This window comes from Mustelus asterias, chromosome 7 (genome assembly GCF_964213995.1).
Source record: "Mustelus asterias chromosome 7, sMusAst1.hap1.1, whole genome shotgun sequence".
NCBI lineage: Eukaryota > Metazoa > Chordata > Chondrichthyes > Carcharhiniformes > Triakidae > Mustelus > Mustelus asterias.
Window position 1 is genome coordinate 16,700,878 of NC_135807.1, and position 24,951 is coordinate 16,725,828.

General features: G+C 41.2%; 1 protein-coding gene across 1 annotated transcript in view; it reads right to left on the reverse strand.

Annotated features, from left to right (window-relative positions):
- Positions 1–24,951, reverse strand: part of napgb (N-ethylmaleimide-sensitive factor attachment protein, gamma b) — a 56,959-nt gene that overhangs the window by 20,743 nt on the left and 11,265 nt on the right. The window contains exons 3-7 of the mRNA XM_078215717.1: positions 23,046–23,130; positions 21,363–21,380; positions 11,657–11,687; positions 8,198–8,307; positions 472–538 (exon numbers count right to left, since the gene is read on the reverse strand). Of these exons, the coding sequence (XP_078071843.1) occupies positions 472–538; positions 8,198–8,307; positions 11,657–11,687; positions 21,363–21,380; positions 23,046–23,130 (311 nt within the window). The remainder of the gene's footprint in view (positions 1–471; positions 539–8,197; positions 8,308–11,656; positions 11,688–21,362; positions 21,381–23,045; positions 23,131–24,951) is intronic.

A 24,951-nucleotide genomic window follows, 5' to 3' on the forward strand; every position in this document is an offset into this window, starting at 1 on the left:
AAAGGCGTGCTGGTTAGATGCATTGGCCATGCTAAATTCTCTCTGTGTACCCGAATAGGCGCCAGATTGTGGTGACTAGGGGATTTTCACAATAACTTCATCGCAGTGTTAATGTAAGCCTACTTGTGACACTAATAAATAAACTTTAAAAGAGTTGGCGTCATAAGTTGAATATGACTTTGAGTACAACAATCGAATATGGAGTCATACTTGACTTAAAATATTAACTCTAATTCTCCCTCCACAGATGCTACAGGACTTGAGATTTTCCAGCTCTTTGTCTTCGTTTCAGGTTTCCACCATCAGGAGGGTTTTGATTTTACTATACTTCTATTGGGCTGATTTCTACAGCCGGTTTTCTCCTGGTTTTGATGCTGTGAATATAACTTGCAAGAGCATTCAATAAAACTGAGTTTTTGAAAGTGGCAATTAAAATATTGAATTTAAAGGTAGTGGGTACCTGCAACTTACCTCAAACACTGAAGCAGCCTGTTGGTAAAGATCTACAGCTTTTTTCAAGTTTACATTTTCTATCAGCCTGAAACAGAACAAAAACATTTCTTTCTCCTTGATAACCTGGCATTGCCTTTTAATCAGTTAATAATATTGTAAAACATACTAAAGTTATCATCCAAGTGACCGGAGGTAAACCACAGGATAGGAAAGTACCAGTTGCGGAAGATTCCATAATCAAGTAAATAGCTTATTTTTGGAGTCATAACTGGAAGTCCTGCATAGGGTGAAGGATATCACAGAACAAATGGACAAACTTCATAGGTGGGAGGAGAACAGCTTGGTCCACGTTTTAACCACAATTTAAAGTTTGTTTCAACTCATGCAGAAGGAATTTAAGGAGTTATGCATTAGTTCTGAAAAGCAAGGCTGCAAGAGAGGCAGGCTCTGGATTGCTTCCTCTGCCATTTGGTGAATAGAGGGGGAGATTAGGAAGCTCAACGTACGGTGGTAGAGTTCGCACCAGCAGAATGGGTTCCTCGAGCATTAGTGCAATTTCTGAAACAAGGGAAGGCTATACCGAAGGACAATCTTAATCAGCACCTTTCTAAATAAGTGGAGCAGTGGAGAAAAAGATTTAGCTGAGTGGCGATAGGGGCAGAGAAACTCTGGGCTTGGTTTCAGAGAGAGAGAGAGGGAATGAATGAATGTGTGGTAATCACAGTGATTGGCGACCACCAGGTTAACAGCAACAACAACCATTTAGCTAACTCAAACTATGTACCGACTACTTCAATATTGCATCTTCTCCATTCAGCTTGAGGATCGACTCGGTGGTAAAAGGCTACGCTCAGCCCCAAGATTTGCTCACTCTCACCCCATTGAGTGATCAGGTAATATAACCTTCCCAACACTCACCACTACATCCCTCCCCCTTTAAGTCTCTTATTACACAAGAAAAGTTAAACTATTTACACAATATTAACAATAAATATTTTAACACAGAACTATCAGGGACTTTCATTTTGTCTGGGAGCGACATAGTTCAACTGATTATGATTCAACAGCAGAGATAGATTAGGTTGAATATTCTCAGTCTAACTCTTGTACAGGCACATCACTCCCCACTATTTCCTGACTTTCACTGGGGTCAACACTTGGTTCTGCAACAGGCTGACTTGCCTCTTCACTCCTTTGACCAACCATAACACTACAAGCAGGCACAATCGGAGGAGATTGCAACAGTTGCCCTTGAGACGACTCTCATCTTCTTAAGTGATCTGAGTGCTTCTTTAACATTTTGATCTGAACTTCCACTTCGTAGGACACTGGGCCGGTTCTGGCCTCAACAACATCTGGGACCTAAATTGGTCCATTTCCAAAGTTTTTTTACAAATACTGGATAATCCATCTCAAATGTTCTCTTGACTCTTGATGAATTATGGTTCCTTTCCTGCATACTTTGCCTTGACTCCCCCCTCCCCATTGAACTAAGAACTACCAGGGTCAACTGGGCTCTCAAACTCCGACCCAGCAACTCAGCAGGAGCTATTCCACTGGTCATCTGTGGCGTGGTCCTGAAAGCAAGCAGGAATTTTGTTAAGTTTGCTTCAAGGGACGCTGATGATAATTTCTTCATACCAGCTTCGAAGGTTTATACCACACATTCTGCGACTCATTAGATGAGGGGTTATATGGGACTGTTCGGATATGCTTAATTCCATTGGATGTCATGAATTTTCAGAACTCAACATTTGTGAATGCCAAAGAACAATACAGCACAGGAACAGGCCCTTCGGCCCTCCAAGCCTGCGCCGCTCATGTGCCCACTAGACCATTCTTTTGTATCCGTCTATTCCCAGTCTGTTCATGTGGTTATCTAGATAAGTCTTAAACGATCCCAGCGTGTCCGCCTCAATCACCTTGCTTGGCAGTGCATTCCAGGCCCCCACCACTCTCTGTGTTAAATACATCCCCCTGGCATCTGTGTTGAACCTTGCCCTCCTCACCTTGAACCCGTGACCCCTTGTGTTCGTCACCTCCGACCTGGGGAAAAGCTTCCCACTGCTCACTCTATCTATGCCCTTCATAATTTTATACACCTCTATTAGGTCACCCCTCATCCTCCGTCTTTCCAGGGAGAACAACCCCAGTTTACCTAAACTCTCCTCATAGCCAAGACCCTCTATACCAGGCAACATCCTGGTAAACCTTCTCTGTACTCTCTCCAAAGCCTCCCAGTCCTTCTGGTAGTGTGGCGACCAGAACTGGACACAGTATTCCAAATGTGGCCTAACCAGCGTTCTATACAGCTGCAACATTATATGCCAACTTTTATATTCTATGCCCCATCCAATAAAGGCAAGCATGCCATATGCCTTCATGACCACCCTCTCCACCTGTGTTGCCACCTTTAAGGATCTGTGGACTTGTACACCCAGGTCCCTCTGTGTGTCTATACTCCTGATGGTTCTGCCATTTATTGTATAGCTCCCCTTACATTAGATCTACCGAAATGCATCACTTCGCATTTATCTGGATTAAATTCCATCTGCCATTTCTCCGCCCAATGTTCCAGCCTATCTATATCCTGCTGTATTCTCTGACAATGTTCATCACTATCCGCAACTCCAGCAATCTTCGTGTCGTCCGCAAACTTACTGATCACACCAGCTACATCTTCCTCCAAATCATTTATATATATCACAAACAGCAGAGGTCCCAGTACAGAGCCCTGCGGAACACCACCAGTCACAGACCTCCAACCGGAAAAAGACCCCTCCACTGCTACCCTCTGTCTTCTATGGCTAACACAGTAAAAAGTCTCACAACACCAGGTTAAAGTCCAACAGGTTTATTTGGTAGCAAATACCATAAGCTTTCGGAGCACTGCTCCTTCGTCAGAAATGTGCTCTCAAACAGTGCAAACAGACACAAAATCAAGTTGCAGAATACTGATTAGAATGCGAATCCTACAACCAGCCAGGTCTTAAAGGTACAGACAATGTGGGTGGAGGGAACATTAAACACAGGTTAAAGAGATGTGTATTGTCTCCAGACAGAACAGCTAGTGGATGCCACTAGCTTTCACTAGTGGATTCACTAGCTTCCCTCCACCCACATTGTCTGTACCTTTAAGACCTGGCTGGCTGTAGGATTCGCATTCTAATCAGTATTCTGCAACTTGATTTTGTGTCTGTTTGCACTGTTTGAGAGCACATTTCCACTCCATCTGACGAAGGAGCAGTGCTCCGAAAGCTTATGGTATTTGCTACCAAATAAACCTGTTGGACTTTAACCTGGTGTTGTGAGACTTCTTACTGTGTTCACCCCAGTCCAACGCCGGCATCTCCACTTCTATGGCTAAGCCAGTTCTCCACCCATCTAGCTAGCTCACCTTTTATCCCGTGAGATTCAACCTTTTGCACCAGCCTGCCATGAGGGACCTTGTCAAACGCTTTACTAAAATCCATATAGACTACATCCATGGCCCTTCCCTCGTCAATCGTTTTTGTCACCTCCTCAAACAACTCAACCAAATTTGTGAGGCATGACCTCCCTCGTCTATCGCTAATGAGATTATTCAGTTCTAAATGCGCATATATCCTATCTCTAAGAATCTTCTCCAACAACTTCCCAACCACGGACGTCAAGTTCACCTGCCTATAAATACCCGGGTTATCCTTGCTACCCTTCTTAAATAACGGGACCACATTTGCTATCCTCCAATCCTCTGGGACCTCACCTGTGTCCAGTGAAGAGACAAAGATTTCTGTTAGAGGCCCAGCAATTTCATCTCTTGCCTCCTTAAGGAGTCTAGGATAGATGCCATCCAGCCCTGGGGATTTGTCTGTCTTAATGTTTCCTAAAAAACCTAACACTTCCTCCCTTGTAATGAGATTTTTTCTAACGGGTCAACACATCTCTCTGAGACACTACCAGTCAACATGTCCCCCTCCTTCGTTTAGGATCTCACCTACTTCCTTTGATTCTAAGCATAATTCCCCTCCTTTGTCCCTGAGAGGTCCGATTCTTTCGCTAACAACCCTCTTGTTCCTAACGTATGTATAAAATGCCTTAGGATTCTCCTTAATCCTGTCTGCCAAGGACATTTCGTGACCCCTTTTTGCCCTTCTAAGTCCCTGTTTGAGTTCTTTTCTACTTTCTCTGTATTCCTCCAGTGCTCCATCTGTTTTTAGCTGCCTGGACCTTATGTATGCCTCTTTTTTCTTTTTGATTAGACCCACAATTTCACTGGTTATCCATGGCTCCATTATTGCAAACAAGTACTTCTGGTAATCTGTGGGTGGCAAAGCATGGCACAGTTTCTCAATTGTTGCACGGTAAGTTGCAGATTTCATCTTGCAAATCTCAGTCATTTTGTGTGGGCATCCACTAGTCACAGGAACATTGCACCCATAAACGTACCTACGAAATCAACATGAGCAATCACCCATAGCTGACCTGGTAATTCCCAGGGGTGTAAAGGGGCTGTAACGGGTAATTTCTGTTGTAGTTGGCACTGATCACAGTGTCAGCATCTATGCCAGGCCACCATACATAGTTTCTAGCTAGCATCTTCATTTTTGACATGCCCATATAACTTACTTCGAGATACGGGGACGACTGCTCTCACTCACCACAGGATGACACCATCCTCACAACTAAATTCATCTTTCCTTTTTTGATAAGGCTTCATCTGATCTGTAGCTCTTTCATACTCCGAACCATGCAGTATCATGTTTTTGATTCTTGATAATAGTGGGTCTCGACTGGCCCAGAACTTTATCTGTTGTGCTGTCACAGGCAACGTATCTAAAAAGTTTAAGACCATTACAATCTCAAGGTACTGGAGAGAGTAATGTGCTTTCTGGTAATGGGAGATGCCTTGGGCATCTGCTTGGGCTATGTGTGCCCCTGGCTTGTGTTCAAACGTGTACCCGTAAGCCGTCAATTTCTATGTCCATCATGTATTATAGCGAACGCAATTGGGGAATTTGCTTTATCTTCCATAAAAAGGCCTAAGAGAGGCTAGTGGTCAGTTATGTCAGTGAAATGTCTCCTATAGACATATTGATGAAATTCTTTAAACCATAAATCACAGCTAGGTCTTCTTCAATTTGAGAATACCCTTGTTCTGCATCTGAAAGGGTTCTTGATTCGCATCCAATGTGTCTCTCTGAACCATCATCTATCCCATGGGATAATATAGCTCCCACCCCATATGGAGTGCATCACCAGTAAGAACCAACTTTGTAGTGGAGTCAGGCACAACGATTGAAGTGTTTGTTTTACTTGGTTGAAAGCCTCATTTGTGTTTTCCAGAACCACCTCTGTTGTTTCTTCAATATTACATGCAAAGGTGCAAGCAATGCTGATAGATTTGGAAAGAACCACCCTTAGTAGTAGCCCAAGGAAGAACCTGAGTTCTGAGGTGTCTCTAGGGGCTAGTGCTTCCTTAATTGCTCTCACTTTGTTCGCCATAGGATGTAAGCCCTGTGCATCCACTCTATAATCAAGATAAGCCACCTGATTCATTTAGAAGATGCACTTTTCTCTTTTCAGCCATGCTCCTGCCTCATCCTGATTGGCTAAATGCTCTTCCTCCGTGGATCTCGTTATCAAAATGTCATATGGGTAAACCCCGAAGCAAAATTTTCATTATACGTTGAAAAATGGCACAAACTGATGCGATCCCAAATGGTAGACGTGTACTGATATAATTCCTTATACATGTTGAAGGTGACATATTCTCTCGATGGATTGTCCAGCTCTAATTGTTGGTCTGCATGGCTCATGTCCAGCTTGATATACGTCACACCCCAGTGAACTTTGCATATAGATCCTCTATTTTGTGGATAGATACCTATCCAGCTTCGCAGTCTAGTTTATCATCAACTTGTACTCTCCGCATATATTGATGGTCTTGTCTTGTTTGATTACTGGCCCACTTTGAGAATTGCATGGGCTTAATGGTGCCCAACTCTTTTAAACTTTTAAGCTCTGTTTCAACGCTTTCAAGTAATGAGTAGAGCACAGGTTTAGCCTTAAAAAATCTGGCTAGCTTCAGCATCAACATGAATCGTTGCCTTTAAAACTTTGAACTTCTCCATCTCCTCTTGAAATACTTATTGGTATCATCTGAGGATTTCATGCAGACTCGCTCATTTATTTCAAAAATTTCCAGCCAGTTTAGTTTGATCTCCTGGGGCCAGTCACACCCAATCAAACTTGATCCTTGGCCCAAAACCACAAATTACAGAGAGCAATTTGCTCTCTGTAATTTTCAGGAGTAATGGTCATTTCTACAATTTGAAAAGCTTCATCAGTGTTCTTCAACCTTGGGGGTTGAACCCTCCTTGGAGATACTGGTATATTTGTTCTCCAATGACCATAGCTGACACCTCTGTGTCTACCTCCATCTTAACTGGATGGCCATTCACCAATAACACCACTGTAATTGGGGCGACTTTGCTTACTTTTATGTCATTCATTGACAAAATGTTTCTTTCACCTTCTGGCTGACTCTCCATATTATGTACTGGAGCTGGATTGTTTACCCTGCGTGTCCTGGGTAGGCCCTGCTTATTTCTGCACTTGTGCCTTACATCCACTCTTCTCCCACATCAAGCATTCTGCTTCGATGAATTGGCACTTCTCTTGGGAGTGACTCCCCCGCGTCGGTAGCACTCTACATTACTCCTAGGCTGTTGACTGTACTGCCTATACTTTTGAATTCCTTCGGTTTCAATGCTTCTCTTGTTACTTAAACCAGTGCCCTCACTCTTGGTACCGTTGCTGCTAGTAGCTTCTTGCAAAACCTGGTGGACCTTGCCGTTCTGCAGACCTTCTCTGCAGTTTCCACTTCGAGTGTAAACTCCAGTGCCTGTTTTTAGGGTTATTTCTGACTCTGCTCACAAATCCTTCTATATTGCAGTATTATTTACACCACACACTAAATCAGTCTCGTGACATGTCATTTAAGGCTGACACAAACTCACAATGCTCCGCTATTTGTCTTAATCTTGCCACAAAGGCATTTGTTGTTATTGTTTCTCCTGGGGCTCTCACCGTGGAGTTGAATTTGCACCTTTTCAAAATTGCCCAGGGCTTAAGACAATAATGCCCCTTAACTAGGTCTACTAGCTCAGCAAAAGTCTTCAAGAAGCATCTGGGGATGTTAAACTTCAGAGTAAATTATATGCATGGGTTTCACAGGAAGTAAGCAATATAACATTCTTCTTATCCCTCCTCTCTATTCCATTAGCCTGGACAAAATATTGCAAACACTCCACATACTGTACAGTTTTTGGAATTTACATCAAATGGTTCTAGCTTGCAAAAGATAGGCATGTTGTTGATTTCCTCTTTCTAGGTTGGGCCAGAGTGGACTTAAGTTGGACCGTTTCAAACAAGGTCTCCTTCGCACTTTTTAGTGCGAATTCAGGTGCTCGTTTTCCTCGTCATTAATGTGGGAATAGTAATGATTGGCAACCACCAGGTTAACAACAACAACAGCTGTTTATTAACTAACTCAAACTATGTACAGAGTGCTTCAATATGCGTCTTCTCCATTCTGCTGTAGGATCGATTCTGATGGTAAAAGCCACACTCAGCCCTGGAATTTGCACACTCCCACCACATTGGGAATTCGGGGCACATGATGACCCCCCTCCCCCCCAGACACTTGTCCCTCAAAAAGGCTCACTACTGCAGAATGATTAATGTAGTCAAAATTTCTTACTTTCCAGCACGGTCCAATGCCATGGCAGCAGTGTCAGGCGTACCACTCTCTATGAACATCATGCTGGCTTTCTCAATGAGATGAACTGCCTCTGGCAATCTTTGCATTTCCTATTTTAAAAACATTAGTGCAGAATATTTAACTTGTGGCTTATATTTGAATTTAAATATCAATGAGAACAATACTCATTTGAGATTTGAGGATAAACAATAGGGAAAATAGCAAAACATTATGCATTCAATAATTAAAATGTATATGCTCTTCCCCATGTAGACTTAAATTACTGATAAATATAAATAAAAAAAGAGCTTCTATTAAGCATTTCCATAGTATCATTTATTTTAAAATCAAGTTATCTAATTATTTCTCTAGCTAAAACAATCATATTCAAAATATTTAGCATCACATTGTGTATTATAAACCAGTTCTCAAATAAACTATTCCATTGAAAGGTTTAATGAACATTTATGATATTTGACTAGCATTTTCACATAAAATGAGCCATTTGTGAAGTGGGGAAACATACTCTTTTACTGTGACCACCAGTTAACACCAGACAAAAGATCACAAAAGCTACCAGCTTGTCATTAAAAATTCAACTAGTTTATTGATGTCTTTCAAGCCTACATATCATTACTGTCCCACACTATAACAATTGCTCAAAGGATGACCACATTTAGACCAAACAGGGATGGACAATAAACATGACTTTGCAATGATCCCGAGTACATTTTTTAAAATATAGATTTCAAATGTATTTTGAGAGATAATCAGAATAATTAAAAAAAGATGAAGATGGCACTAAAATTTAGGATTTATTTGTACATTAATGAGGGAACGGGAAGGCTGGAAAGTGGAATTAACGCCACAATGAGATCAGCCATGGCCTTATTGAATGGCGCAGCAGGCTCAATAGGCTGAATGGCCTACTCCTGTTCCTATTTCCTATGATTTTATGAGGCTATTCAGGCCTTTTGGAGTCTGCACCACTATTCAATAAAATCATGATTGATCTGATTGCGGCCTTCACTCCATTTTGCTACCTATCCCCCAGAACCCATGACTCGAGTCTTGAATATATCCAATGATCCAGGCTCCACTGCTTCATGAGGAAGAGAATTCCAAAGACTAACAATGCTCTGAGAAAATAAATCCTCATTATCGCGAACTTAAATTACTATGCAGATTACAAAATGTAAAATTAAAGCGCATGGAATTATGGGTAGTGTCGAGATGGATAGAAAGCTGGTTAGCAGACAGGAAGCAAAGAGTTGGAATAAATGGTCTTTTTCCGATTGACAGGCAGTGATTAGTGGGGTACTACAAGGGTATGTGCTAGGGCCCCAATTGTTCACATTATATATTAATGATTTGGATGAGGGAACTAAATGTATATTTTCCAAATTTGTAGATGATATAAAGTTGGATGGGATGGTGAGCTGTGAGGAGAATGCCGAGATGCTTTAGTGTGATTTGGACAGGCTGAGTGAGTGAGCATATGCAGTATAATGTGGATAAATGTGAGATTATCCATTTTGGTAGCAAAAATAGGAAGGTGGATTATTATTTGAATGGGTGTAAATTGAGAGAGGTGGATACTCAGCGAGACCTTTGTGTCCTCCTGCATCAGTCGCTGAAAGCAAGCATGCAGGTACAGCAGACAGTAAAGGCGGCAAATGGTATGTCAGTCTTCATAGTAAGAGGATTTGAGTACAGGAATAGGGATGTTTTACTGCAATTGTATAGGGCATTGGTAAGGCCACACCTGAAGTATTGTGTGCAGTTTTGGTGTCATTATCTGAAGTATGTTCTTACTATAGAGCGAGTACAGCAAGGTTTTACCAGGCTGATTCCTGGGATGGCAGGATTGTCATATGAGGAGAGACTGAGTTGGAAATATTGGAGTTTAAAGAGGGAATCTCATGGAAACGTATAAAATTCTAACAGGATTAGACAGGGTGGATTCAGAAAGAATGTTCCCTTTGGTGGGGGAGTCCAGAACTAGGTTCTAGTTTAAGGATAAGGGGTAAACCTTTTAGGACTGAGGTGAAGAGAAATTTCTTCACCCAGAGAACGGTGAATCTGTGGAATTCACTATCACAAAAAGCAGTGGAGGCCAAAACCTAGTGTGATTTCAAGGAGAATTAGATAGAACTCTTGGGGGTAAAGGGATCAAGGGATATTGGGGGGGGGGGGGGGGGGGGGGGGAGAGGCAGGATCAGGATATTGAATTTAATGATCAGCCATGATCATGATGAATGGCTGAGCAGGCTCGAAGAGCTGAATGGTCTACTCCCTGCTTCTATTTTCTATGTATATTTCTATGTAAATGGGAGAGCCTTTACTTTTGAACGGTCACCCCTACCCTTCTAGATTCTCCCATGAAAGGTAGCACTTCACAATTAATGGAAGAAGTAAAGGAGCTATTGATCTGAAACTAAAGAGACAACTATATCACTTCCTGCTCTTCACTGCTGAAATGCCAAATGGAAATACAAATGTTAAAAAATGGTTGATGAATAAATGAATGAGCAACAGTACTTAGGGTGAAATGTGTGCCTGGCTGCTTCCCTTAAGGGCTGAGTGATGCCAAAGCTGTGCATGCAAATTATTTGATCTGTCTGGTCAGTTTGTGGACATATAATCACAATAACACACCAATTTTAATTAAATATATATAGGAATGTTTTCAGTAGTCAACCAAAGGGGAAATTTTAATAAACCTGTAATGTAATATCACTTTTATTAAGATTGTACATTAAGAAATAAAAATATCAATGAGTTATCTGAAACTTAGGGAGGAAACATGCTTAAGGGAGGGGTGAGTGGGTGTGCAGACTTCACCAGAGGTGCCTATCACCTTCCCGACTCCCCCTCCACCCTGATTAAGACAGGAGCAAGGAAGGTGATGATAGCATTCCTACCCTAAGGCCAAGTGAGCCCCGCAAGTGGACAATTAATGGCCTCTTAAGGTCCTCATGCTGTTGCCGCTGGAGGCACCATAAGCCACGTGAGGAAGCCACCCAGCAAAGGGTGCCTGATTGGCCAGCAGCTTGAGGTCAGGTGCTTTACCCTTAAAGCACGGAAGCCTCAGCAGCAGGCAGTTATCTGCCAGATTCATGGTTCGAGCCGTTAGGGCTTCGGAAAACAGTCATGGCGTAGTTGCCAACCACCATGGCCATTAAACTTCAGCCCTTAAGAAAGCAAGAATAATCTCAATAATAACCTGGACAAATACGAATTTTCTTCCATAAGGACACATTAACAAAATTGCATTCTTTGAAATCTCACACTTCAAAGCTGGACATTTCTGCCATATTGTTAGCAAGTTAACCAGAGACAAAGGAGTATTTTTACTGAAAAGGAAATTTTACACAGTACTTCATGTGATCAAAAATAACTTTTTTTTTAAAAAATCATTCAGATTTTAGAAATGAAAAAAAAAGCCAAGGAACCAACCTTCAACATCATTCCAGCCTGTTCATATGCTCTGTGGAGAACAAAGAAATCACAGTATGGGGATGCATTGTATCATAAGTCTATAAAACTGGCTGTAATTTATTTAACATAACAGAGGGCTGATGCAGTCCTAGGCAGAGTACAGGATGTTCTAGTCCAAACATGTTATATCTGACTAAAAATAACAATACTCGGAGGCAAAAGTGGAGAAATTTTCCAAAGCAGATTTCTGAATTTTTAAAATTTGTTTAGGATGTATCGCTGGGAAAGCCAGCATTTATTACCCATCCCCAACTGCCCTCGAACAGGTGGTGACGAGGTACTCTTTATATACACACACACACACAGGAGCATTGACAAGTTGCTGCAGTGCATCTTGTGGATGGTAAGCACTCTTGCCATTGTGCACTGGTGGTGAAGGGAGTGAATGTTTAAGGTAGTAAATGAAGTGTCAATCAAGCAGATTGCTTTGGTTTCGATGGTGCCAAGCTTCTTGAGTGTTATTGAAGCTGCAATCATTCAAGTAAGTGGAGAGTATTCCATCACACTCCTGACTTGCGCTTTATAGTGAACTGGCTTTAGGAAGTCAAGAGTGTATTATTGGCACAGAATTTTCTGACCTCTCTTGTCGTCACAGTATTTACATGACTGATCCAGTTTAACTTCTGGTCAATGGTATACTGATGGTGGTGGATTCAGTAATGGTAATGCCATTGGATGCCAAAGGGAAATCAATGGATTCACTCTTGTTCGAAATGGTCATTGCATATGTGGTACATGAATTTGACCAGCTACTTATTAGCACAGGCTTGAATGATGTCTAGATCTTGCTTCATGTGGGAAGAGACTGCTCCAAAATCTGAGGAGTAGTGAATGGTACTGAACATCGGGTAATAATTTTCAAACATCTCCACTTTTGACCTTACCACAGGGCAGCACAGTGCCGCCCCTCATAGCGCCAGGAACCTGGTTCAATTCCGGCCTCGGATCAGTCTGTGTGGAGTTTGCACATTCTCTGTGTCTGCGTGGGTTTCCTCCGGGTGCACCGGTTTCCTCCCGTAGTCTAAAGATGTGCAGGTTAGGTGGATTGGCTAGGCTAAATTAACCCTAGTGTCAAGGGGATTAGCAGCGTGTATATGAGGGGCTACGGGAATAGGGCCTGGGGTGGGATCGTGGTCGGTGCAGACTCGATGGGCCGGATGGCCTCCTTCTGCACTGTAGGGATTTTATGATATAGGGAAACAACTGAAGACAGCTGGGCCTAACTTTTTCCCATTGATTTCAATTTTGCTAGGACTCATTAATGTCATGCCCAATCAAATGCTGCCTCAATGTCATGGGCTGTCACGCTCACCTCACATCTGGAATTCAGTTGTTCTGTTCATGTTTAGGCCAAGGCTCTAGTGAATTCTAAAGCTGACTAGCGTTGGTGGGATCCAAACAGTGCATTGGTGAGCAGTTTGTTGCTCAGTAAATGACACTTCATAGCACCGTCCATGACGGTGATGACAGGGTAGTTGGAGGCAGTTCAGAGATTGATACACCTGGAAGCAGCAGGTTGTCTTATGAAGAAAAGTTGTAGATTGGGCTTCAACTGCAGCTTAGAAGACTGAGGGGTGACTTGATTGAAATATAGATGATTCTGAACAGTCTCGACAAGGTGGACATGGCACTAGGGGGCACCTCCAAAGATTTGCAGGTTGGGTGGATTGGCCATGCTAAATTGAACCTTACTGTGTAGGTTAGGGAGAATTAGCAGGGTAAATATATGAGGTTACGGGAATGGGACCTGGGTGGCATGCTCTGTCGGAGAGTCGGTGCAGACTGGATAGGCCGAAAGTCCTCTTTCTGCATTGTAGGGATTCTATTATTCTAAGATGGGCGGTAGAGTAATGGTAATGTTAGTAGACTGGTAATGTAGAGGTCCAAACTAATGTTCCTTAACATGAGTTCAAATCTCATGTCAGCTGGAGGATTTTAAGTTCAATTAATTAATAAATCTGGAATCAGTTGATAGTCTTATTAATAATGATCTGAAGATATTGTAAAATCCCACCGGGTTCATTAATATGTTGTCCTTGCTTGGTCTAGTCTACATGTGACTCCAGACCTGGAATAATGTGGTTGAGTCTTAACCACCCTCTGAAATGATGTAGCAAGCCACTTAGTTTCATCAGATGGCACAAAAAAGACAAAAAATATATAACAGATGGACTCTCAGGCGCCATAAACAACAAAGGCACGCCCTAACCTACACAGTAAGGGATAATTTAGCATGGCCAATCCACCCAACTTGCAAATCTTTGGAGTGTGGGAGGAAACCAGAGGAAACAAACACACGGAGTACATGCAAACTTCACACAGACTTCACCCAAGGCCGGAATTGAACCCTGGCGCTGTGATGTAGCAGTACTACCCACTGTGCCGCCCAAAACAAACAGAAAGATCATATTTCTAGAGTGACTGACACAACACATCCTACAATTCCTGGAAAGGCAAAGAATGTCAAAAGTCTGAACAGGTTAAGCAAGCAGTTTCAAGCCACTGCTATGTGGTGGTACTTTCCACTAACAGGGTGCTGCTGTCTGTTCAAATAGATGCTCTTCTTCCCCATGCAACTGAGCGATATGATAAATGAATTTCAGTGCCAGTGTGATGGTAGGTACATAAACTGTATGTGCCAATGATTGGCTGATCAAATCAATCATGTGATGATACTGTGCCTTTAAGAAATGTATTTTAATCATATTTCTCTGCAGGTTTTTCAAGCAAGTCCTAGCATTTTATTGGTGCCATGATGTCTGTAACTGGTGTCCTCTAATTGTTACTGAAGCAATATAATAGACATCATGCTGATTTTAATCTGGACTAATGAGGTGTTCTGTGGTTTAACGGTTCTTTAGGAATGTCTGAGTGAAGCTTGATTTGAGATTGATTGACAGTTCATGTCATGTGGTTAGGGATAGCTATGCTTCAGAGAAAAGTCCAGATTTAGTTTCATTTTTTCTGTTGCTGTTAGAAGGTGGTGGAAGAAGGCAGTGTCTCTGTCTCTCTCTCTTTCCAGAGGCTTGCTGAAAGTTCCAAGACTGGGAAGCCTCAGAGATTTAATCCAACATTCAAAGAACCAATTCACAGCAGATGTAAAAAAGCTAAAAACCCAGCATCACATGAGCATTCTTGTTTCTGTGCCAAGTCTGAAGAGGGGTGAATGTCTGTGGGATGGTGTTTGACTTGGAACAACATAAATATCTAACTGTTGTTTATATTCTGTCATGTTTAATTCGTCATTTGTAAAAGTTACGCGAATTATTTTTACACAAAGGTTGGTGAGGTTGTGGATAGTCTGGAGGGATGTCAGAAGTTACAGAGGGACATAGATAGGATGCAATACTGGGCAGAGAAGTGGTAGATGGATTTCAACCCAGATAAATACGTAGTAGTCCATTTTGGCAGGTCAAATGGGATGAAGAAGTACAATATAAAGGGAAAGACTCTCAGTATTGTAGAGGATCAGAAGGACCTTGGGGTCCGGGTCCATAGGACTCTAAAATCGGCCCCGCAGGTGGAGGAGGTGGTTAAGAAGGCGTATGGTGTGCTGGCCTTTATCAGTCGAGGGATTGAGTTTAGGAGTCCGGGGATAATGATGCAGCTATATAAGACCCTCGTCAGACCCCACTTGGAGTACTGTGCTCAGTTCTGGTCGCCTCATTACAGGAAGGATGTGGAAAAGATTGAAAGGGTGCAGAGGAGATTTACAAGGGTGTTGCCTGGATTGAGTGGCATGCCTTATGAGGATAGGAGAGACGTAGGATGAGAGGAGAACTGATAGAGGTATATAAGATGTTGAGAGGCATAGATCGGGTGGACTCTCAGGCTTTTTCCCAGGGTGGAAATGTCTGCTACGAGAGGACACAGGTTTAAGGTGCTGGGGGGTAGGTACAGGGGAAATGTTAGGGGGTCGTTTTTCACACAGAGGGTGGTGGGCGAGTGGAGTCAGCTGCCGTCAGTGGTGGTGGAGGCAAACTCAATAGGGTCTTTTAAGAGACTCCTGGATGAATACATGGGACTTAATAGGATGGAGGGTTATAGGTAGGCCTAAAAGGTAGGGATATGTTCGGCACAACTTGTGGGGCCAAAGGGCCTGTTTTGTGCTGTAGTTTTTCTATGTTTCTATATGTTAACTGTGTTCTTAAATAAACTTAGTTTGATGAAAGCTTTCCCGTGGGTCACTTGAATCATACCTCAAGTGACTTACCTTATGCTCACCCATGTCAAAAATCAAATGTAAAACTTAGGATCTAATCTATCTTCATAAAACACTTTGGAGTTTTTGGCTTGGGTCGTAGTTATATAACCACCTTTTCTGGCAATACTCCTTTCAAACTATATAACTCCTCATCTCTCACCAGCAAAGGCTGACTTGCCCCTATATCTCAAAATTTTAACTTCTTTACCTACTCCTGGTATACATTGGTAAACTTTACCCACACAAGTAAATTCTTTAGAGATCTGGCACTTTCTTATCAATCAACCCCTGACCAGGCTGTACATTCTGTTGCACCTCTTTAGCTTCAACTGAGGTTTTCTTTACCACTTTATCAAACCCCACTGGTTTATACTGTTTTACCATGTCTGTCTTCTCAGTGCTTTTCTTAAACCACCAACATTGCGACTTTGCACATCCTACTTTATTACAAACAGCATGTTCCTTTGATTGTTCATGATGGGCAGAATTCAGATTACACTCAACGTGTCTGAACTTGCAAAAATCCACCACAAAACATCTATTTGAGTACTGCACGCATCAGGACAATCATAAGAATACCAAAACTATATTGTACGAGAAGTGTGTGCTGATTGGGTGGCAAGTAAACTCTGATTGGTACAGAGGTTGCCATGGAGAATGCACCAATTGATGGTGACTGACAGTTAACTACCAAGCAGTTTGAAATTTAAATCAGATAGCTCGACTGACTGATCTAGGCTGAGGAACGAACCAGTGAACGGCTGCCACTTTTTTTGTTCAGCTGAAACAGGTGCAATGTGCGTACATGTTCTGTCTAAAAAGACCAGGGCCCTTGTATTGGTATACGTAACTTTCCAGTACATGTAAATGTGCCATACTGCGAGCCCAACAGACAATCTTAAATTGGTTGTCAATGTAATTCTTAACATAAAAGAAGATTATTTAACAAATGTTGTCCAATTGCGGAATCATATCTAATGTTGGATACTGCTCGAGTTTTGCAAATATGGACTGGTTGGGTATGACCTGTACTTTGCCCACAGCAAACAGTGGAAGGGACATGCTGTTTGATACAATCCGCTAGTCTTTGGGACCGTGATGTTAGTGTACCTTTAAGAGTTTTTTTAAATTCATGCTCATAGCCTTAGGTGATGTCATTGTTGGGAGGAGAAAAAAAAACTGTGGGCAGCTCAGGTGACAGGAATTTCATTTTCAGTTTCAGATTGGAGCTGCAGGTTTGAGATTTTAGTTTTAGAAGGGACAGTAAGCTAAAAAGTGTTTTCCCTCTCTCCCTGTAGTTTTAAAAATTCTGTTGGTTAGCTGAAAACAAGATCTTGTCTTCCTGAAGGATGAAAACCTGCTGTTGGTGGGGGCTGGGCCAGAGTCTCTCTGGTGTTTTAGGAAGCTGTCTTGTCTTCAAACTGTTCTGAGTCTCAAGAGCAGAGGACTACAGACTTCAACCAAAGGACTCAACTTCCATTATCACGTGAGCAGTAGACTTTGCCATAGCGAACCTGTTTAAAGGATTTTGTCTATGGCAAGGGTTTTGGCTTGATTGGAACACATCAGGTATCTTTGTTAAAGGCTATATATTATTATGGTTGTTTTGTTTTTGCTTGTAATTGATAAAAGCTCTTGCTAATTTTCTTACTATACACGTTGACTATATTTTTAAAATAAACTTTGTTTGATAAAAGCTCCCTCGTGGGTCATTTGAAGTAAAGCCTATCATGCTTATTCTAGCCAAATTCATGATGCAAAACTTATGATCCAGACGGGCTTTAGAAAACACTTTGGAGTTTCTAACCTGAACCATAACAGTGACATACAGCCCACATAGCAAGCATCACACTGGCACTGAAATTCCTATACTGCATTACTTATTTGGGTGAGACAGAATGTCTTTTTGGCATCCTATTGGTGGCAATTACCACTCATGTTCCTACTACATAGCAGCATAAAACAGCGAGCTTGACCTGTTGGCTCAAATGTTTGAGACACTTTGCCCTTCCAAGGTAATCTGAGGTAAGTTGGGCATTTTCAGGGCCCAAAGTGACAGCCTTAAGCCCATTCATGTGTGTGAGAGATATATAGCACAAAATGATCTTATCAGCTATTATCCCACATGATGTCTTTGATGTGCCCTATTTCAGCATCAAGTTTGTATGGTGAGAAAATGGCTCAGACTCTATTTACAAGGTTGCCATTGAAGTCAACCTTACGTGCACTGAACTGCAAGAGTCCCACACATATATTGACCAATGAAGGTAGGTTTATGATAGGCTATGTTAGAGAATCTCCTGGCGGATTTGTCAACTAGTACATCCTGGAAAGGGAGTTCATTTGTCTGCTCTACCTCTAAAAGGTAAATCTGAGTGCAAAATGGAGCCCATCAAGACATTTAAGGAAATCATTACATGCAGCTGCAGATTTAAATATAGCAAACATATCATCTACATAATCAGAAATAAGTAAGGAATAGGTTAGGCGTTAGTCTTCGAAGACATGTTTCTCATGGAACCCAACAAAGATGTTTGAGAGGGCTGGGCCTAGAGGGGCTCCCATGGCAACACAATTTAATTAGGCAGACATGCTGTTGTTAAAATTGAACTCAACTGCGTAAGTTGCAAGTACACAAGTTTGATGAATACTGATTCACGTGATAGTGGTGGGTCTAGATCATGATATAATGCTGCAGCACAAATATCAATGGCTTCTTTAAGTGGAACATTGGCGAATAGGCTGGCGTTATCAAATCACATAAAATCAATATCAAATCAAAGCACATGTACACATCATCACTATCGCGATACAATTCTTGCATGGTGTTCACGAATGTGAAGGTAACCTTCATCATGTATGTGGAAAATATGCTCAAAACTGGTTGCAACAATTCACCCAATAATTTGGCTAATTCATGTTGTGAAGAACCAGTCATAGATAAGATAGGGCGCAATGTGGGAGGATGAATCCTGTCATACATTTGATGTCATGATGTGGAGATGCCAGCGTTGGACTGGGGTAAACACAGTTAGAAGTCTAACAACACCAGGTTAAAGTCCAACAGGTTTATTTGGTGGCAAAAGTCACTAGCTTTCGGAACAGGCTGTTCGAAAGCTAATGGCTTTTGCTACCAAATAAACCTGTTGGACTTTAACCTGGTGTTGTTAGACTTCTTAATACATTTGATGTAGCAGCTCATCACTCTTGCACAAGTCCAGCAAGCATTCTTAGGCTTACTTCCAAGCAAGGAAGTCCGTTTATGTTAGTGGCAGGTGGAATAAGTATAAATGGCGTATTTAGTTTTTGCTTGCTAAGGATGACTATGCCCGTCCCTTTGTCAAGTTTGCTGATGTGTATGTCCAGGTTGGTCTTATGGCCTCGCAACCTGAAAATCAGACAGGTCATCAAAATCCCACAATAAATGTACTAGGCATGGTACAAGGATTCAGTGTCTTCAGTGAATGCTGGTTTGTGGAAAGATAGTTGGGAGTAGAGGAGTTTGAACTCAGCAAATACCTCTTCCTGTTTGATCTGGGGTGAATGCACACCAAAATTGAAAACACGCGCAAGAACAAACTCCTCACTTTCTGACAGTACATGGTTCGTTACGTGTTTAGTGGCTTCAACAAAATATATCTCTTTTTTCAGTAATACTCAAGTTCGGCATCACTAACCGACTATTTAAAATGTTTATTGTTCGGTGTGATTCTGCAATTGGGCAGCATTTGCTGTACCAGCCTGAACATGCTAACGACCAACTTAAGATAATCAGTCAAACTCGTAAAGTGGTTCATTTACGCTTGCTAAAAGTGACATATATTCACATCCAGGAACCTGGCCTCTGCAAATAAATTGTTCATGCCTTGTGCCTTTTTTGATTACCCGGGAGCTGGGGAGCCAATGGGTCCCCGTTGCTTTCTACATGGTAACACCTCATGCAATCAGGATTGACTTGCCAACCAATCTGCACACTTTTCTCCTTTGGTATAAATTGTTGAGATTTGTTTGAGTTTGGCATTCTTGCATTTGTCCTGATGACTGCAAGACGAAAAGTGTCAGCAACGTGTCTCTCCTTTCAAATATTCAAATTCTGTACTACCAAACAATCTCCACTATAACCACTCACTTGGCAATTTCTCACTCTCATCTCATCCTCTGACACCACTGTCTTCAACTAAAAACCTGTGAGATGCAAGTAATTAGTATGAATCTGCATGGTTAGAGCAATCAGTGAGTCCCTATTTGCATAAAATCTGGAATGAGAAATCAGTGAATTACAATTCGTAAGAAACTGAGATAAAAGTCCACAATACTGAAAGTTACGTATAGCCTATGAAAAATATCAAGTACAAAAGAGATCACCAAACATTTCCGGTTCTACACAATCTAACAACAAGAAAGTTGGTGAGAAACTGCATGAAGGCAAAATCAGATATCAATTTTAGCAAGGTACTGCAGAATGACAATATTGTGTGTAAGGCAAGAAGAAGCAATGCATTTTTCTTACTATTGTAATGGACAAGAAACTGCTCTGGCACAACGAAAACCGTTTGCCCTTAAAAATAGAACAAGATGGATCTTTAATACCTAGCAGTATAACAAATAGATATGATTGAAGTACAAGGAATAACTGGAATGGGCAGCCCGATGGCACAATGGTTAGCACTGCTGCTTTACAGCGCCAGGTCAGGTTCGATTCTCGGCTTGGGTCACTGTATGTGTGGAGTTTGCACATTCTCCCTGTGTTTCTGTGGGTTTTCTCCGGGTGTTTCGGTTTCCTCCCACAGTCCAAAGATGTGCGGGTTAGGTTGACTGGCCATGTTAAATTGCACCTCAGTGTCAGGGAGATTAGCAGGGTAAATACGTGGGGATAGGCACTGGGTGGGATTATTGTTGGTGCAGGCTAGATGGGCCGAATGGCCTCTTCTGCACTGTAGGAATTCTCTGCAAGTGCATGAGCTAGATGCCATGTGAAATTTGAAATTCCATGCAATCCTCTTTGTAAATTTGAATTGGTCCAACATGCAATAAAATGCCCATCTTGTAAAAACCCCTGATAATAATCCCAACAAAATGTGAAAAAAAAAATCAATTTTGAATCTCTTTGACAGACACAGACTCCTGACATTATCGGAGCTTGATGCAGCATTTAATTAAGCGTTCCACTTTTGTTTAGAAATTTTAAATTATTAAAATTTTTTAAATGATCTCAGTTAGGAATTTTGACTCTTCCACCCTGATCTTTTATGCATCTTTCGATGCTTTTGACATCATTACCAAATTCCAGAGATTCTGAAATTTGAATCGATCGGATAGACAAAGAACATATTTTGTCCTTGATGGCTGCAACCCATTAGAAGGGCACTAGTTCAGCCTCTAAATTCACCATTTACAATAGGTTTCATTTAATTTTGTGTTGCAATGAAAATAAGAACAGTAGGAATTTACAGTACTTACTTAGCAGCATGGAAGAAACTAGAGTGAACAGGCTGTTAAGGAAGACAAACAGAAGTATCAGCAGCAAAGACATATTACAATTGCTAATTCAACTGTCAGTTTAATCTCATCAGACAGACCAATGTCTCAGCTGGATCTTATCACTGTTTAAAATATGCCAATGAGAAGTCATTAGTTCCTTTCAGGGTTCATCAAGTTTTAAAAAAAATATTTTACTGGCTGACTTTGCTACTGTGTCTTCAAGTTCCAGTCTACAAATCAAAATTTTAAGAGTTTTGCCCATTTATTTCATAGCAATTCACAATCATGCCAATTCCACATCTCAATTCTAAAAAGCAAGCAATTCCTATATTCTGACTTGATAGAAGATGTAAATGCTTAGGAAGTTGCTCTGAAAACAATAGGAGTGAAATTCCATGGTATCTGCCATGCTTCTATCGCTTGCTGCTAACTTTCAGGAGTTGCCCTGTGAAAATGCACTTCTTTAATTTAGTCACGTTGTCCAGACTCATTCTGAAATATAACATATTGCAATGACAAAGTATGAGCTTTGAGTTGAAACTGATTCTAAAGTAACTCAAGAGCTCAGTGCTAATTTAGTTCCAAGACATGCATGCTTATAGATTTAGCTACCGTTATATCCTACACTTTATTTGGAGATGCTAGTTGAGATATAAATGATGGCCAGCTTATCAGGGAGATCTCCCCTACTCTACTTTGATTAGTTCCAATGGATATTCTTATTCTCCAAAGAGGGCAAATGGTCCCAATCCAAAAAGAAATGCAACAATCATTATTAATGCAGTGAAGATTATATATTAAAGTCTCTGGATTGGGTTTGAAACCATAACCCTCTGATTCACAGGTGAAAGTGCTACCATTGAGCCAAGTTGGACAATTTCAATAGACATTCAGAAAGGCAATGCCTCTGCCTACTGGCTCCAAAGGCCACCAGTAATGTTGAAACGCTTCTTGGAGCAGGAAGCTGCAAGGATGACCAATTTAAAACCAAATCTGAAAACTTTTTAAATGCAGCTGAGCAATGAGCGACAAGCAACGGGAAAAGATGCTGGGCATGAATTTTCCTGGTGGCTCACCCAGTTATCCATTATAACCTCAGTGAAATATCAGCATTCAGTGAAAGCAGCATTTGCATCATTTTCCCAGAATTTGCTAAAGAACATGAGAAATAGAAGCAGGAATACACCATGGTCCCTGAAGGTTGCTCCCCATTCAGTGAAACTCATTTTGAACCTCAATTCCACTTTCTTCCCCATCCCTTTATTTCCTCAGTGTCCACAAATCTGATGATCTGTCTAGAATACACTCAACGCTGAATTGTTGGGGTAGAATTCCAAGAATTCCCAATACTCAGATGAATATATTTCTCCTCAGAATGTAACCAGTAGCTCTAGGCTCTGCAGCCAGAAAAAAAACAACTTGTCAGCGTCTATCCTTCAACCTCTATAAACAATGGTCAAGCAGTAGATGCCCCACAGTAATTCACCCTCACTGTAATCATTATTTAGGAGTTGTGTATAGAAATGAATGACTTAAAGCATCCTCTGATGTACCTTACTTCCTTGAAAACTAGAAACGATGATCAGTACTTTTTGAAAACATCATACAAACCAAGAAAAGAACTTCTAGCAGTTGGCTATTTTCAATGTAATAAAAGGATACGCTCTATTGTTCTGATGTGATTCAGCTTCTCTTAGATAGGCATCTTTTGCTTGGTCAAACTGTTTTGCGTTTTTGAATGCAACAGCTATAATGAAACAGAACAGAATTTAATTTATATATTAGATGTGATATAATAAAAAAGAACCATCATTATTTTAATTCCTAGTGGATGACAGATGTGAATAAACAAAACACCATGTAATAGCAATTTTCATTTAATCATTGACTCTACCCAACATGGAAACACACAAAATTTACAGCATGGTTGAAGGTCTCTTGGTCCATCGTGCCTCTGCCAGCCAAAAGAGCCGTTCTCCAACTCATGGGTCCCTGCAAGCACTTCACGTGCATCCATAAGTTTTTTTTTAAGTGCCATGAGGGCTTTTATCTCCACTGTCCTTTCAGATTCCCATCAACTTCTGAGTGAAAGACAGTTCTCAATTTCTTCCTGGTGCTTGCAGCAATTACTTAAATCCATGCCCCTGGTTACTGAAGTCTTTGCTAAGGGAAATAGGTCCATCCGATCCACTCTATCTAGGTACATCATCATCTTATATACTTCAATTAAATCTCCCCTCAGCTGGTGGGTTCCAAAAAAAACCCCAAGCCTATCCAAACTTTCCTCATAATTTAAATTATCCATTCCTGACAATATCCTCATAAATCTCCTCTGCATCCTCTGAAGTGTAGCACAGTGAGCTGAACTGCACACAGAAATCTAGCTGTGGCCTAGCTATTGTTTGATACCATTCTAACATAATTTCCTTGTTCTGATATGTCTATGCCTTGACCAATAATAAAAAGGAATCTCATCTGCCTTCTTAACCATTTTATCTCCCTGTCCTGCTATCTTCAAGAATCTATGCTCCTCCACACTTTACAGCATCCTATCATTTAATGTGTATTTCCTTGCCTTGCTTTCCCTTCCCAAATGTATTAACTTCACACTTCTCTGGATTGAATTCTATTTGTCATTTTTCTTCCCACCTGACCAGCCAGACAGGATATCATCCTGCAGACTACAGCCTCCTTCCTATTGACCACATAGCTAATTTTTACATTATCTGCAAATGTTTTAATCATGCATCTACTTTTAAATGTATATCATTGATACATGCCATGAAAAATAAGGAAGCTGGAACTGAGCCCTATAAAACCTCATTAGAATCTTCCAATAACAAAAAACACTCGTTGACCATAATACTTTGCTTCCTGCCACTACGCCAGTTTTATATCCAAGTTGCAGCTTACTCTTGGATCCCATAGGTTCTTACTTTTCTGACAAGTCTGCTGTTTGGGACCTTATCAAAGCCTTGCTAAAACCCATGTTGACCGTATCAAACACACTACCCTCATCACCCTCATTGTTACCTCCTTAAAAACTTCCTTTAAGAAATTCATGCTGATGTTGATTCATCCAAGACTTTCTAAATGAGAATTTATGTTGACCCTCAGAACGACAGAAACCTGGATATTCCACTACTGTAGAATCCTTAGGGATCTTTAATACAGCAAGAACTTAAACTGAAAATATGAATTTTCAGAACTGGCACAACAGATAACCTTGACGCCAGCCAATTTTCTGGGATCAGGCCCCTTTGCTGATTTTTTAAAAGCCCCTGAATTCTGCTGGGGAATCTGCAAGAGAGGCAGCTTGCTGCTTCTGTGCTATCTGAAATATATAAAAATGCACCACTTTAAATTTTCAAATAAACTAGCCATATCCCCCAGACATTCAATTGCATTACAGTCGGAAAATCCTGGGGATGGTGGTTACCATTGATCAACAGCTTAACTGGACCAACCATTCAAATACTGTAACTGCAATAGCATGCCAGAATGTCAGAGGCAGAAAGTTCTGTGGCGACTAACTCACCTCCTGACTTCTCAAATACTGTCCACCTTT